The following is a 13,680-nucleotide window of genomic DNA, read 5'->3' as shown; positions in this document are numbered from 1 at the left end:
ATTTTGAATACTTACGCCTTTTGACTCGCATTTTAATAATTATTTTATTATAAATTGACCTGTTATAACACATTGGTGCAATATGTCAATTTATTTAACCTCTAAATCCAAAAAAACTCAAATGAGATCACATTACAATCGTGTGACTTATAAAAAAAAAATAAGTTAATTGTGTTTATGAGATGCTTATTCACCTAGTTATAAGATGAGAAATATTAGTCAACAGTAAGGGGTACTGTAGTCAAAAAAAAATAATATAGGGTGTCCAAAGGTGTGTTTAGCACAAACCTGAATACTGCGAATAGAAATAAACAAGTTACATATATATAAAGTTTATATAAATATAATCACCATTGGATTCAATCACGCGTTCGCAGCGATCGATCCAGGCTTGAAAGACACGCTTTAAATCATCATGAGAAAATTGCTCAAATTGCTCTCTTACAAAATTTTCAAGATCATCTGGACTCGCGAATAAAAGTCAGAGGGTGCAATATCAGGTGAATAAATTGGGTTTGGAACAACTTTGACATTGTTTTCCACCAAGTAATTCATTACCTTATGACTTTTGTGAACTCTTGAATTATCAAAATGAATTGCAAACTTTTGTTTTTGTTGTTTGGATTTCTCAAACTCATCAGAATTGATAATTTGAGTAAGAACATTGTCAATTAGATACTGAGCATTCATCGTATTAGGTTTTTGAAGAATATCAATTGCGATGATGCCATTCACGCCCCAAAAAACCGACAACATCATCATTGGTGTGTCAATTTTTTTCTTCGGGAATGTTTGCGGATTTTCATCCTTCGGGATCCACATGATTTTGGCTTCTGTTGCATATTGAAACCAAGACTCGTCCCCGGTTACTAAAAAGCGAAACTTCTTGGATTGATACGCACCCAATATAGAGAGGAGCTCTTTCGAAGATTGGACTCTAGATTTTTTTTGAACTGAATTAAGGTTGTGCGGAACCCAACGTGTATACGCTAGTTTGTAGTTCAAATAATTGTGCAGATAATAACTGACTGTTGTACGTGGTATCTTTGTCATCTCCTCTATCCTTCTGAGTGATGCTCTTGGGTCTTCATCTAGCGCTTGAAGAATTGCTTTGATTTTTCTTTGATCCGGCGATTTTTTGTCAATTTTTATGATGGGCGCCTTTTTGTTCATGAAGTGATACATCCTAACATGATACGTTACAGTGGAATAGCTAGGAGCATCCATACCCAAGCATTTTACCAATGTCTCGTAGATTTTTTTACAGTCTTTGCATTTTTTTGCAAGAGCGAGGATGTTTTCTTTATGATTCATTAAAAAAATGAAAAAAATCCCGCCAAAATTTCCCGCGAAACCGCCTCTTGTCTCAAAATTCATTTTATATCCCGGCATGGCGCCAAAATACAACATACTCATCATATACATATATTCATATTTTTTATTATATATTTATAATCAGCATATATCTCCTTTAATAGTCTCATATAGAGCGCTGTGCTAAACGCACCTTTGGACACCCTATATGAAGTGACTTGACAGTCAAAAAATCATTTTATCATGACAACTCAAACTTGTTTTGATAATGATCCACGCGTTCAGGAAATATATCAGGCTGACAATGGTAGTAATGGCGCTTGCTGGATCTTAAAGATAGATGATCACTATAGAGTTCTAAAAAGACTTTTCAATCGAAGCGGAATTAGAATATCTGAAATGTTTGAGAAAGAGATGCAATTCCAAATACCACTCTCTCCTCTATACTATGATAACTCACAAAATCATCCTGGCGAACGTTTTAACTGGATTTTGATGGATTATATTCCAGGTAACACTTTAACGAAGTTAATCAACGGCGGTTACGTTAGTAATCGTGTTAAGAGGTTATACATGCTCGAAATTTTCTATGCAATTGCTTACCAGTTGACTTTGATGAGAGAAAATGGAATAAAGCATCGTGACTTTAAACCAGACAATATTGTTGTTGATGGTGATATGATTCCTCACATTATTGATTGGGATGATTCTACAAACAGATTTTCGTTATCTATTAATGAACATCACGGAACAATCCCATTTGCTGCTCCAGAAATCTTTTCCGGACAGAGAAAATGCGAATCTGATATTTTCTCATTCGGAGCTATCATGTTTAATATGATTACAGAATGTTATCCATTTGCCAGCGCATACAAGACGAAAGCCGGCTTGCAATCTCTTACAAGTCAATTCCCTGAACTCCAATTACCTTACCTCGCTCTTACATTGGACACGCTTGCAGATTTCGAACAAATGGATGAATCAGAAAAATCCAGCGCCTGGTCAACGGTTGTTTCATTTGTTGAGCCAATCCTTATAGAGCTGATCAAAGCAGGCGCTAGAGATGACTATATCAATAATGAAAAATTCCAAAATGATCCCTTCAACAAAAAAATTTCTGAGTTGATTGAATTATGTTGCAAGCAAGAACCCTTCAGCAGAATCAGACCAGAGGATCTCCAGGATAGGATTGATACTCTTGCAAAAGAAACTTTAACAGCAAATGAATTGGATCAGTACAACAAATATTGCGAGTATTTGTTTTCACTTGAGCAAAAGGAATATGGCACAAAAGAAATGATCGATAAAGCTAATAAATTGGGATTTTACGAAAATAATGAAACATTATATAGTATCATTAAAGCAGAAAATCCAAGCTTTAAAGAGCCAGAATCCTCTGTGTTTGCCGCTTTCGTTCAATCATTAGCTCCAACCAATTAGATAAATATTTATTTTATTTCTTCTTTCTTCTTTCTTTTCTTTTTTGCACTTTCAACTCATACCGTTTCTTTCTTATATGTATATTTAAAATGGCACTTTCAACAATAATTTATATTTCGAAAGATGTGAAGATTATTATTCTTTCAAACTGGTTCAACATTTGTTTAATTATAGGTAACTGTTTTCTTTATATATGTATATACTCGAGGATACATGAGTTTGAATACAATAGGTAGAACATTCAGAGAAGTCAATTATCTACAAGATTGCTCATAATAAAGTAGAACATTAGATTTAATACGCGTTAAAAACTAAATTGCTAAGAATTACTTTATCTTTTCTAAAAAAAAAAGAACAATTTTCATAATTTCCTTAAATCTATTGATGTTTATGGCTGATTTACAGTCGGTTGAGCATCAATAGAAATTAACTAATACAAATGAGGAGAGTACATAAAATCTGATGGATAATACAATATAAGAGAGGCTGTGTGAGATTCTAATTAATTAAGGATGTGTGTGTGAATTATTGTAATTTTTTTTATAAAAATAACAAATTCAATCATTTATTTTAAAGCATATTATTATCTCTCAAGTATTCATAGATCTGTAGCAATCTTGTGTATTTCTGTATTCTCTCTCCTCTTGCGCAAGAGCCAGCTTTAATTGACTGAGCTCCAATTGCAACAGCTAAGTCAGAAATTAAAGAGTTACATGTTTCTCCTGATCTGTGAGAAACCATGACTTTCTGGCCTGCAGAGAGAACGAGTTTTGCAGCTTTCATTGCCTCTGTAATTGTTCCTATTTGGTTTACTTTCATCAACAATGCGTTGCACCACTTCTTTTCGATTCCCTGCTCAATCATCTTTGGATTTGTTGTGTAAAGATCATCTCCTACCAACTGTATCTTGCTACCGAGCTGCTCATTGAGTTTAATCCATGTTTCGTAGTCTTTTTCTTCAAGTCCGTCTTCAATTGAAATAATTGCTGGATGTTTAGCGATCAAATCTTTCCAAAACTCAATCATTTCATCACCAGTCTTCCATACGTTTGGAAGAATTTCGTATTGCTTCTTTGTTGCATCATAAAATTCAGATGCAGCTGCATCTAGTGCAAAGAAGACATCGCTGCCTGGTTGGTAGCCGCAAAGATTTGCTGCTCTTTCAATTACTTCGAGAGCTTCCTCGGGAGTGTTAAGAGCTGGTGCATAGCCACCTTCATCGCCAAGATTCTTTGCAGAAACGCCATATTTCTTGACAACAACCTGGCCAAGTTTCTGGTATATTTCTCCAATCATTCTTAGCTGCTCAGGAAAGCTGATATCTGTTCGTGGAGAAATCATAAATTCTTGGATCTTCAAATTTCCACCAGCGTGCTTTCCACCGTTTAATATATTGAAGAAAAGTGCTGGAAGCTTAAATTTCTTTGGCATTTCTTCATGGAATTGTCTGGCAAGGTAAATAAATAATTCTTCATGTCTAATAGCTGCCCCTGCTGTAGCAACGGCAAAAGAAGTTGCTGTGGTTGCATTTCCGCCAAGTTTTTCCTTGAGTTCTGTTCCATCGGCTGCAATAATTGCGTTATCAATTTCTGCAAGATTTTCGAGTAATTTGCCTGCAATTGCTTTGCTAATAATTGTATTGACGTTCTTGACTGCATGTGTAACGCCCTTACCACCGAATCTATTATCTCCATCTCTGAGTTCTTTTGCTTCCTTTGATCCTGTTGATGCTCCTGATGGAGAAGAAGATCTAGCAACAAATTCTACGGTATTTAAGTATTTTGCATAAACGTCAACTTCAACTGTGGGATTACCTCTTGAATCAAGGACTTCTCGAGCTAAAACATGATCAATAATTGGTTTTGCAGCGCGACGTTCAAAAATTCGTGATAAAACTCCAAAAACATCTTCAGGACGTGATTCCATTAATTCATTGAGAGCTTCATGAAGAACATTTTGAATATCGTAGTCAACAAGATATTTTCTCTTTGCTTCTACGATTTCTGGAGTATCTCCTTGTGGTTCCTCTGTAACTTCAGCTGTTGCTTCCATTTTATAACGTATTTTTCAAAAAAATTCTACTTACCGATCAGGATTTGAATGTTTGCCGATCATATTTTGTTTGTATAACACGTGAAAAGTTAGATTTGTCGATATAACGATGTTTTAGACGAATGTTTATAATGGCTGGTAACTTAACCAGGCAATTACAATGTAATTGGCTATCTGCAAAGTGATTTATTTCTCCAAAGAACTTTCGAAAGATTTGAAAGTGAGTAAAAAGTGACAATGTCTAGTTCTGGGAATTCACAACCAGCAAAGCCAATTACAACGCTTGAAGAGCAAATCAAGATCTTGCACAAGCTTTTATTAGTTGAAGAAGAAGAAGCTCGAAGAGTAATGAAAGATAACAACAATGATTTTACAAAAGCTTATAATCAAATCATGAATTCCCAGATTAAATCATTCCTTAATGAAAACAAATGAAATTTTATGTGAGATAAGTGCATCATACAGTAGTTATTTCAATAAATTTCTTAAGCCAAAGATTTTCGTTACGAAACTGTTAATCAAGAAGTCGTAAGGTGCAATTTTTCATATGCCTGATATATTTCAGCGAAAAATGTCCAACTATCACCCAATCATATTGGAAAATTCAATTTTTACTATGATTTCTATTGGATTTAATATTTTCCAGTTAGAATTATGATCAGAAAAGTAAATCTCAAATATTTTTATCTCATTCTCACAATTTATTTTAATTTTATAAATATTTCAACAATATTGGAATTGTATATCAATCTGGTATGGACATCCATGATTGGATATTAAATATCATAGTAAATGTATTGTTTTTTGTAATTCCTTATACGGCATTTTTAATTTTTTCCCTTTTTTCTTGTCATTTCTTTATCATTGTAATAAACTTGTGCATGCTAAGATAAAATACGGAATCCTCTTTAATCAACTTGTGATTTCTATCGAAGTCAATATATTGACAGGTAAAAAATAGAAAAAGACGCCAAAGTATTATGTCCATTGTACTTATCATAAATTGGAAAGGAGTAAAATAATGTTAAAATCTTTCCTATGAAGAATTTTGTTCGATAGAGATGAAAATATCGGAGGAAATCCGAAAGAAAAATGGAATTTGAACATGTTCAGATAAAAGATACCTAATTATTATTTATGTATCACCGTTTATTCGATCAACTAAGGTTAATAAACTTGGAGATTAGTTAAAAAAAAGAAAAACTTTTTAGCAGCAACCTTTCTTATCCTGTTGTGGGGTTGTAAGATCTGGTGTTGGAACTGTTGATGGAGCCTTTGTTGTTGTCTGGTATGTCTTCATAACCTCACGGACAAGAGTCTGGAACATTTCATTAACACCAACGCCGCTCTTAGCAGATGTGATGAAGAATGAGAAATCATTCTCCTCAGCCCACTGTTTAACTTCGTTATTATTTACGACCTTGTTTGGAAGATCGTCCTTATTAGCGGCAATTGCAATGAATGCGTGTGTTTTAACTGTTCCACGGAAAGCATCAAGCCATTTCTTGATGACATCGGCAGACTCCTGGTCGGTCTGATCATAAACAATGATGGCAGCGACAGCATCACGGTAGTAGATTGGACCAAGTGACTTATATCTTTCCATACCTGCTGTATCCCAGATCTGAAGTTCTACATCCTTGCCGTCGCAAGATGTACGGTAAGGAATATATCCTGCACCGATTGTTGGCTGATAATCTTCCTCGAATTGCTGATATTGGAGACGGTTTGTGATGGCAGTCTTTCCGACAGCGACTGATCCGATGATGACAATCTTAAACTCAAGAGCTGGGCCCATATCGCTATATGAAAATTTAATCGACAACCGATAAAATTGAATAAAACTGTCAAGTTTTATGGAATATTTTACTAAAAATGCCAGACAAATTCTTTGAGTTATGAACTTCTTTGATGAATATTATATTACTATGCCCTTGTATATTTCTCTGACGAAGTTGTGCACGAAAATTATGACTTTTTTCTGAATTACCAGTCATATTCGGAAATTGTGAAATACGTAAGGCAAATTTAAAAAATTGTACTTAAAATATGATGCTCTACTGTTTTTTAAACAATTGTTTGGTCAGTAATATTTGAGAACATCGAAATTTTGAATACACGGCATTCTAAAAATTTGGTCGGATTTTGAATGACATTTGTATCGAATATCTATTTTAATACTATGTATTAATGATTTCATATATTTTCCTGAAAAATTCCTTTCATAACCGTCGGATTTTTTGATGAATAATTCTATTAATGTACATATGATCGAAGAATGGATAAACCTTATGTTGGAAGCTCTTACAAAAAGTGGCATCGATGAAATACGCTCAGATTTTTTAGATTGCCTGAAATCATAAATAAAGAATTAAACTGTTGAAACAACTACCAAAAATTCTCTTGGTTTAAAAAATTCATTTTATTTTATGATTGAAATCAAATTTTGTCTAAAATGGAGTGATTCGGTATATAATATGCAATAAGATAATAATATTCCTCTTTCTCAAGATTATTTCTTCGTTTTAAGGCATCTGTCGTGTTATCGAAATCAATATCGGCCATGTATGAATACAAGCAGGCCATTACTAGCCAAATCTTAATATTTCGAATATTTCAATAGGAATGCTATAACCGAAATTATAAAATTAGTTACAACTACAATACAAATTTGGAAATAATATCAATTGAATGAATTACATCAATATTACCCTAATCCTAACTGTACACTCCCAAATATCCGATTTTTACCGTAGATGTAACTAATTCAAAATGTCATATTTATTAATAATTCAAAAAATGCCAATTTGAGTAGGATACTAATTGCACATTCAGTATTTTATTTAAGATCGACTTGTATTCATGAAGAGAAATTTAGTATTGAGTAAAATATCTAGAAATATAAATTTGAGCTGAATAATATAACTTATCAATCATGTAAACAAAAAACGTATATATAAGTCTTATATACATTGTATTTTTAACAAACATTATTGATTATTTTCTGGGAAAAATTCTGTATGTACTAGTGACTCAATAAAATCGTCGCATGTTTTTCCCAATAGATCCGTAACTTCTTTTACTTGCATTAATGCTATTCGATTTGCAATCTTGTCAAGTGAAGAATAAGGACTGAAATTTTCGCCCCAGATGCGAGTGTTTTCTGCTTGTTGCCATTTTAGATACTCTTCTCTTTGCTTTATGATATTATTCATTTTTTGAAAACTCAATACTCCGTAAATTTCGTTATTATCAGGTTTATTTTCTTTATTAGACTTTGGAGTATCAATTGGTTTTGTCATTTGCTTTACGGAAGGTGTAAATATCGGATCATTACTTGAGTCATCGCTTTCGAAATCATCGCTATAAGTTAAATTCATTCTAATGAACGTTTGAAATTTCCAAAATCTTCAATGGAAGCATTTTATTTGAGGTAATTACTGACCAAAATGATGCAAAGTCTAATTAAATAACAAATGTGATTTAAAAATGCAATCTTTACTTGACAGAAAGAGAATTTTGTCGATTAACTCGATTTATGATGAAATTATTGGTATACATGATATTTCACGCCATATTTCATGTTAAATTTATCTTTTTCACGATAAATTTATCAATTGAACTATTAAATTAGTTTATTAAGCAAAATTTAGCATATAGCTAATTGCAATACCTAAAAATATATATATTCATCGATATTAATTTTGGAAATTTTTCCAAAATATTTTCTTTTTTCATTTTTTAATATGAATTTTAACAATTTTTGCATTTACATTTTCACTTTCCAAGATTTATTTGGTTGCCTCCGATTGGTTACAATGCATTGATTCCGCTTAATATTGTATTTTAACTCGAAGAAAATCATTAATCGTTAATTCATAAACTGTTAGATTCAATTTCTCAAAAAATTCAATAAGTTTCATTACTACATGCAATACTTTAATTAGGCATATACTATCATAATCTTTTTATATTCCGATATTCAAATTTGTTACACTTTAGAAAGTTTACATTGGCGCGAGATGGATTTATCGAGAATTGAGCGGATCATTCTCGAAAATCAAGCACATGGAAAATTTGCTAAGGAGATTATCGAATGGGAAAAGTCAAACGAAAGCTTGGATATGTCAATTGAGCTGATTAAAAGCTCGAAATATTCTGTTGTAGTATTTAACGCAGCAGTATGCCTCCGCAATAAATTAAAAGAACTTATTCAAGAACTAGATGATAATTCCGTCGAAAATATATTCGAATTCATCATTGAAAAAGTTTCCGAAGAAAATAAAACGTACGATGAAAGGTGTGTACCAATATTATTAAATGCATTGGCAATAATAACATCAGGACGATTAGATTACATGGACCAAGTCTCTTTTTTACCATTGGATTATCAAATTCCATTTTTCCAATTTTGCTTCGAGCTTCTTGTTCCTCCATACTTTAATTATGAAGCACTAAACCATAAACTAAGCGATATGGTTCCCTATTTCATGCAATTATTACAAGGAGCTCCAGTAACAACTGAATGGTTTAGATTTCATACTTCTGTTATGCATCAGACAATATTCGATGCGTGTACAGATATATTCCCCATTGTCGTTCAAGCATCTCAAGAAAGAGAGTTTTATTCTTCTATTGCAACTATGTTTGAGTATGCTATCTCAGCAGTTCCTTATATTAACCTTTGTCCAGAAGAAGTTGTTTACATTACTAATTTGTTCCAATTAGTTTTGGATATTGCAGATAATAATGTTTCTGGCGAAGCTACTGCAGATCAGTATGCCTTTTCATCATTTATATACCACCAAGGTCTTGACTATATGCCTGAGTATTTTGCACAGCCAGAAAATACCGAATTTACTACAAATTTCTTTAGTAGATTTATGGCATTTTTACAGAAGCTTTTAGAGATCGGCTTAGAGTCAGAATTATTCAGCTTACTTGACATTGCATCAGAATTCATCTGTTGCTCCATTGGTTACTTCTGTGATCCATATTCCGGCCAAGGTGAAATTGCAGAGCCATTCGAAGTTCTTATTGAAAACGTTCTTATGTTCATGATCGATATTGTTAATACGGGCGATTTCAAATACATTACACAAGATTTAGAAATTTTATTTTACACATTAACTAAAGAGCCTAACAAGATATTCGCTCGTTTACTCTCACAAGCAATACACGATCCTACACCAGGTGTATTCTACGCCATATCTACAGTTTCCGAGCCATTCCGCATTATGTTGTCAACAAGTGCTGCCAGCAAACTCCTTGAAATGGAGGAGACACCATTTACAATTGTGTACTTCTGCCGAACATGTGCATTATACGCAAGTGAATCTGCCCCACAATTATTAGAAAAGATGCTGATGTTTACAGAAATATTACCACTACAAGTTGCTACAACTGTTGCAGCCATAGCTCCTCTTTTCTGGAAAAATTTTGTCAATGAGCCAGATAAACTGATACAGCCGCTTCTTACAATGATTCCTAACGCTACATCGGATGTGGCATGTCAAATTCTTAAAAGTCTGTACAACATATTCCCTCGCGTCACTCCAGAAAACAACATTCGAATTATCATGGACGATCTCTCACAGTTGATGGGCGATGCCGTTCAAGCAGAGCTCCAGAATGACAACTACCAGCAGAATATCGACTTTATTTGCACAATTATTGAAGGAGTTCCTAAATTCGAAATCGATTCTTACTACAAAGAGTACTTTTACTCAATATTCAACCAATTATTCCCATTACTACGTGACTACTTCGTCAATACAGACCCAGCGATCCAAAATCCACTGGCCAAATTCATCGGAAATTCTCTTGGACACAATTGGTGCAATCCATCAACATACGGTGAATTCATTGTTCAATGGCTATCGAATGTCATACCAGAATACCTTACTCGAGAACATTTCCGAGTCCTTTTGTATTTGGCACCTTTTATTTTTGGCGATGACAACAGTTTCCTTGATGAATGTCTTCGTCAAACATTCGAGAGTAACGACAAAGACAATATTAAGGATTCACTGGACTTCTGCTACAAACTGGTCAAAAAGATTCCACAAATGCTTAGTTCAGTTCTGACATACATACTTCCAATGATCAACCAAGATGTTCCTCGTATTCTTTGCGTCAAAGCTGTAGAAGTATTAGGAAATATTGTTGTGATTCCAAACATAGATTTGAGTGAATTCTCTGTTGACATCGTTAATACGATAATTTCATCGCTTTTCATCGATATCGATGAAAAACAGGATATCATTTACCGAGTAGCAATTCTTTTTAGGCTTGGAAAATTTGTATCCAAGAAGGAAATTGCAGAACACATTGCAGCAATCGCTGGAAACACACAAGAGTCAATGGAATTCATAGAGGCATTCGAGAAATTTGATGACCCGAAGCAATTGGAAGTTCCGGCATTTAAGATGTTCGATGCTTACAGATCTTTACTTCCTACTAATTAATTTTATTTTTATTTTTCTCTTAGTTATGTAAGAGAACCCTTGTTATATATTTTATTGTTTTCATAAACAAAATACACCATATAAAATTTTTTTTTTAGATCTTTCATCAAGATATCAAAATACATTATCTATTGGGTTGAATTAAGTATACGTAAAAGTCCTATGACAGATAATTACTTTCAATTTCCAAAATTGATTTGAAGATTTTTTTGTTTTTTATGAATTAAAATTTATTTCATTCTTTCAGGAAGTTTTTTTGCTCCATTTTTTTCCCCTTCGCAATAATGTAAATGTAAATTTAACGTACATTTTTTTTATAAAACAAAAAAAAATGGAGAGAGCAGAGTTTGTTTTCCAGATCTTTTTTGATACAATGGAACTTAATAATAGAATAGAGGCAGATTTCATTATTATGTATAGATTATTTATGCTTCCAGCAGTGGAAGTTTTTCGTTCAAGATCTCCTCCTGGAACTGTAAATATATCAGAAGGTAAGAGAATGATGCTGAAAATCCCACAAGCTGAAATCATTGAAGCATGCCCCATAGAAATAACAGTACGAGCACCTCGTCCAGGTCATACTTCTGTTCGTTTAGCACAAGATAGAATTAAACTTAGCGCCCAATTTGAAAAGGCACTTCAAAATCCAAACAGATACGTGCAAGCACAATATATTGGTAATTTCAAGGGAAAACGCGATGATGATTTTGGCTCAATCAATTTCACAGTAAGTGTTTGCTATACATCAGCATCAATGAGAGACTATCAAGGTCCACCATTATTTATGACTCAAGGATCTAATTTTAACGAAAAGAATGCAAACACTAAAACAAAATCTAGATTGACTTCGATGAATTCAAAGAGAAGCCCATTAATTCCTGAAATACCCGAAACAAGAACACGATCTATCTTCTACTTCGATAAAAAAGATTTACTTGAAGAAAATCGTATATTAGCTGAAGAAATAGAGCATTTAACTAACTTAGTTCAAAGACTTCATGATGTTGTAGATCAATACGAAGTTCCAAAGAAGGCTCAAACAGCAAGATCTCAACAAAAACGACAGAAGACTCAGTACAATACTACAGGAGGCAGAACTGACTTTATCTATCATCCTCCAGGCATTAATAAGTCAAGAGGAGACTTTAGATGACAGTAATTTTACCTATTTTATGTTTGATTGTTTTTTTTTATAATAAAATTTCTCTATGTTTATGACATCTTAATCTATTCAACATCAAACTATGTCTATTATATTAAATGGACTCTTTGCACTTAGAATAAAAAATTTTCTATATCAATTAATTTTGATTTAAAGGACATAAATAAGCCAAGTGTTGCCAAATTAACCATCTTAAGATTATCATATGACATATGAATATAATTCAAAAGAAAAAATTTCAAGATATCGAAATATAGTAATATATGGTAGCACTATTAAAGATACAATAGTAATAACATATATACAGCTAAGAAGACTTTGTAGTAATCTAAATAATATCATATTCATCAACTTTTTAAAATAATTTTTCGATTTTAATCATAAAATTTAGACCATTTAGATCTACACCTAGAAGTGGAGTTAAACGATCGATGAGAAAGCCAGCAGAACAGATCTATGCTCTCAATCTCGAGAGACACTTTAAAATCTTGGAGGACCTTTTTTTCCCCTTTGAAAGGGCAAATTTGTGGTCTTTGCATTTTAGTACAAAATCATGTCCACAGATCTCCCACCAGGTGTTTCACCAAAAGCTTATCCACTTGCTTCAAGTGAGCTCAATGCCGCTATCTTAGAACTTGTTAAGGATGCTTCTCAGAACAAACAACTTCGCAAAGGTGCTAACGAAGTTACAAAGACACTCAATCGTTCAGTAGCAGAAATAGTCCTTATTGCTGGTGATACAGATCCAATCGAAATTGTTATGCATCTTCCACTTCTTTGCGAAGATAAGAATGTACAATATATTTTTGTCCCATCTCGTGCTGCACTTGGTCGTGCTTGTGGTGTTTCTCGTCCAGTTGTTGCATGCTCAATTGTTAAGAAGGATAACTCTAGATTGAAGAAGAATATTGAAAACTTAAAGATAAAGATAGAACAAGCCCTCGTATAAAATAAAGAATATTTTTGATTACCAAGTATACTAGTAAACTTAAACTATTATTTCCATTTTACAAATTTTAATATTTTTATGCAATTTATTATTCCTGCTCAATTTGATGGCATGAAAATCTAATTAATGACGAAGTCAGGGCCGAATATTATTATACATTCAAAAATTATATATTTTTATTCTTATCAACTCTTCTACTCCCATCATATATCGGTAGAACGAAAACAAATCTGAATTTCATAGACATATTTCAATGAAATCTAAAATTAATGAATTAATTTAAACTCTCTTTCATA

At 33.0% G+C, this 13,680-nt stretch overlaps 8 protein-coding genes and 1 pseudogene across 9 annotated transcripts, besides 3 other annotated features; 5 read left to right on the top strand and 4 right to left on the bottom strand.

Moving 5' to 3' along the window:
* Nucleotides 1-257: 257 nt before the first annotated feature.
* Nucleotides 258-285: a terminal%2Cinverted (terminal inverted repeat of Mariner transposon ID:TVAGG3_0043470).
* Nucleotides 258-1,521: a mobile genetic element.
* On the bottom strand, nt 338-1,425 carry TVAGG3_0043480 (annotated as a pseudogene). The gene has a single exon. A coding segment is annotated over exon 1 (1,088 nt).
* Nucleotides 1,494-1,521: a terminal%2Cinverted (terminal inverted repeat of Mariner transposon ID:TVAGG3_0043470).
* Nucleotides 1,522-1,557: 36 nt separating this feature from the next.
* TVAGG3_0043460 (protein serine/threonine kinase protein) lies at nt 1,558-2,754 on the top strand (the record flags this gene model as incomplete). Its single annotated transcript, XM_001322798.1, has 1 exon — nt 1,558-2,754. One exon carries the CDS (start codon nt 1,558-1,560, stop codon nt 2,752-2,754), a length of 1,197 nt encoding a protein of 398 aa, XP_001322833.1.
* A 501-nt stretch (nt 2,755-3,255) lies between these two features.
* On the bottom strand, nt 3,256-4,811 carry TVAGG3_0043450 (enolase family; the record flags this gene model as incomplete). The annotated part of the gene is made up of 1 exon (XM_001322797.1): nt 3,325-4,806. One exon carries the CDS (start codon nt 4,804-4,806, stop codon nt 3,325-3,327), a length of 1,482 nt encoding a protein of 493 aa, XP_001322832.1.
* Nucleotides 4,812-5,043: 232 nt separating this feature from the next.
* TVAGG3_0043440 (UBA-like family) lies at nt 5,044-5,241 on the top strand (the record flags this gene model as incomplete). The annotated part of the gene is made up of 1 exon (XM_001322796.1): nt 5,044-5,241. One exon carries the CDS (start codon nt 5,044-5,046, stop codon nt 5,239-5,241), a length of 198 nt encoding a protein of 65 aa, XP_001322831.1.
* Nucleotides 5,242-5,934: 693 nt separating this feature from the next.
* On the bottom strand, nt 5,935-6,614 carry TVAGG3_0043430 (GTPase protein; the record flags this gene model as incomplete). The annotated part of the gene is made up of 1 exon (XM_001322795.2): nt 6,014-6,604. One exon carries the CDS (start codon nt 6,602-6,604, stop codon nt 6,014-6,016), a length of 591 nt encoding a protein of 196 aa, XP_001322830.1.
* Nucleotides 6,615-7,595: 981 nt separating this feature from the next.
* TVAGG3_0043420 (uncharacterized protein) lies at nt 7,596-8,226 on the bottom strand (the record flags this gene model as incomplete). Its single annotated transcript, XM_001322794.1, has 1 exon — nt 7,797-8,186. One exon carries the CDS (start codon nt 8,184-8,186, stop codon nt 7,797-7,799), a length of 390 nt encoding a protein of 129 aa, XP_001322829.1.
* A 581-nt stretch (nt 8,227-8,807) lies between these two features.
* TVAGG3_0043410 (armadillo (ARM) repeat-containing protein family) lies at nt 8,808-11,350 on the top strand (the record flags this gene model as incomplete). Its single annotated transcript, XM_001322793.1, has 1 exon — nt 8,829-11,273. One exon carries the CDS (start codon nt 8,829-8,831, stop codon nt 11,271-11,273), a length of 2,445 nt encoding a protein of 814 aa, XP_001322828.1.
* Nucleotides 11,351-11,598: 248 nt separating this feature from the next.
* Nucleotides 11,599-12,623, top strand: TVAGG3_0043400 (uncharacterized protein; the record flags this gene model as incomplete). Its single annotated transcript, XM_001322792.1, has 1 exon — nt 11,605-12,426. One exon carries the CDS (start codon nt 11,605-11,607, stop codon nt 12,424-12,426), a length of 822 nt encoding a protein of 273 aa, XP_001322827.1.
* Nucleotides 12,624-12,970: 347 nt separating this feature from the next.
* On the top strand, nt 12,971-13,649 carry TVAGG3_0043390 (U4atac snRNA binding; the record flags this gene model as incomplete). The annotated part of the gene is made up of 1 exon (XM_001322791.1): nt 12,989-13,384. One exon carries the CDS (start codon nt 12,989-12,991, stop codon nt 13,382-13,384), a length of 396 nt encoding a protein of 131 aa, XP_001322826.1.
* Between the last annotated feature and the right edge of the window lie 31 nt (nt 13,650-13,680).

This window comes from Trichomonas vaginalis, chromosome IV, assembly GCF_026262505.1.
Source record: "Trichomonas vaginalis G3 chromosome IV, whole genome shotgun sequence".
Lineage (NCBI taxonomy): Eukaryota > Parabasalia > Trichomonadida > Trichomonadidae > Trichomonas > Trichomonas vaginalis.
Note: the sequence above shows the minus strand (reverse complement) of the source record. Positions and strands in the feature narration are given on the sequence as shown.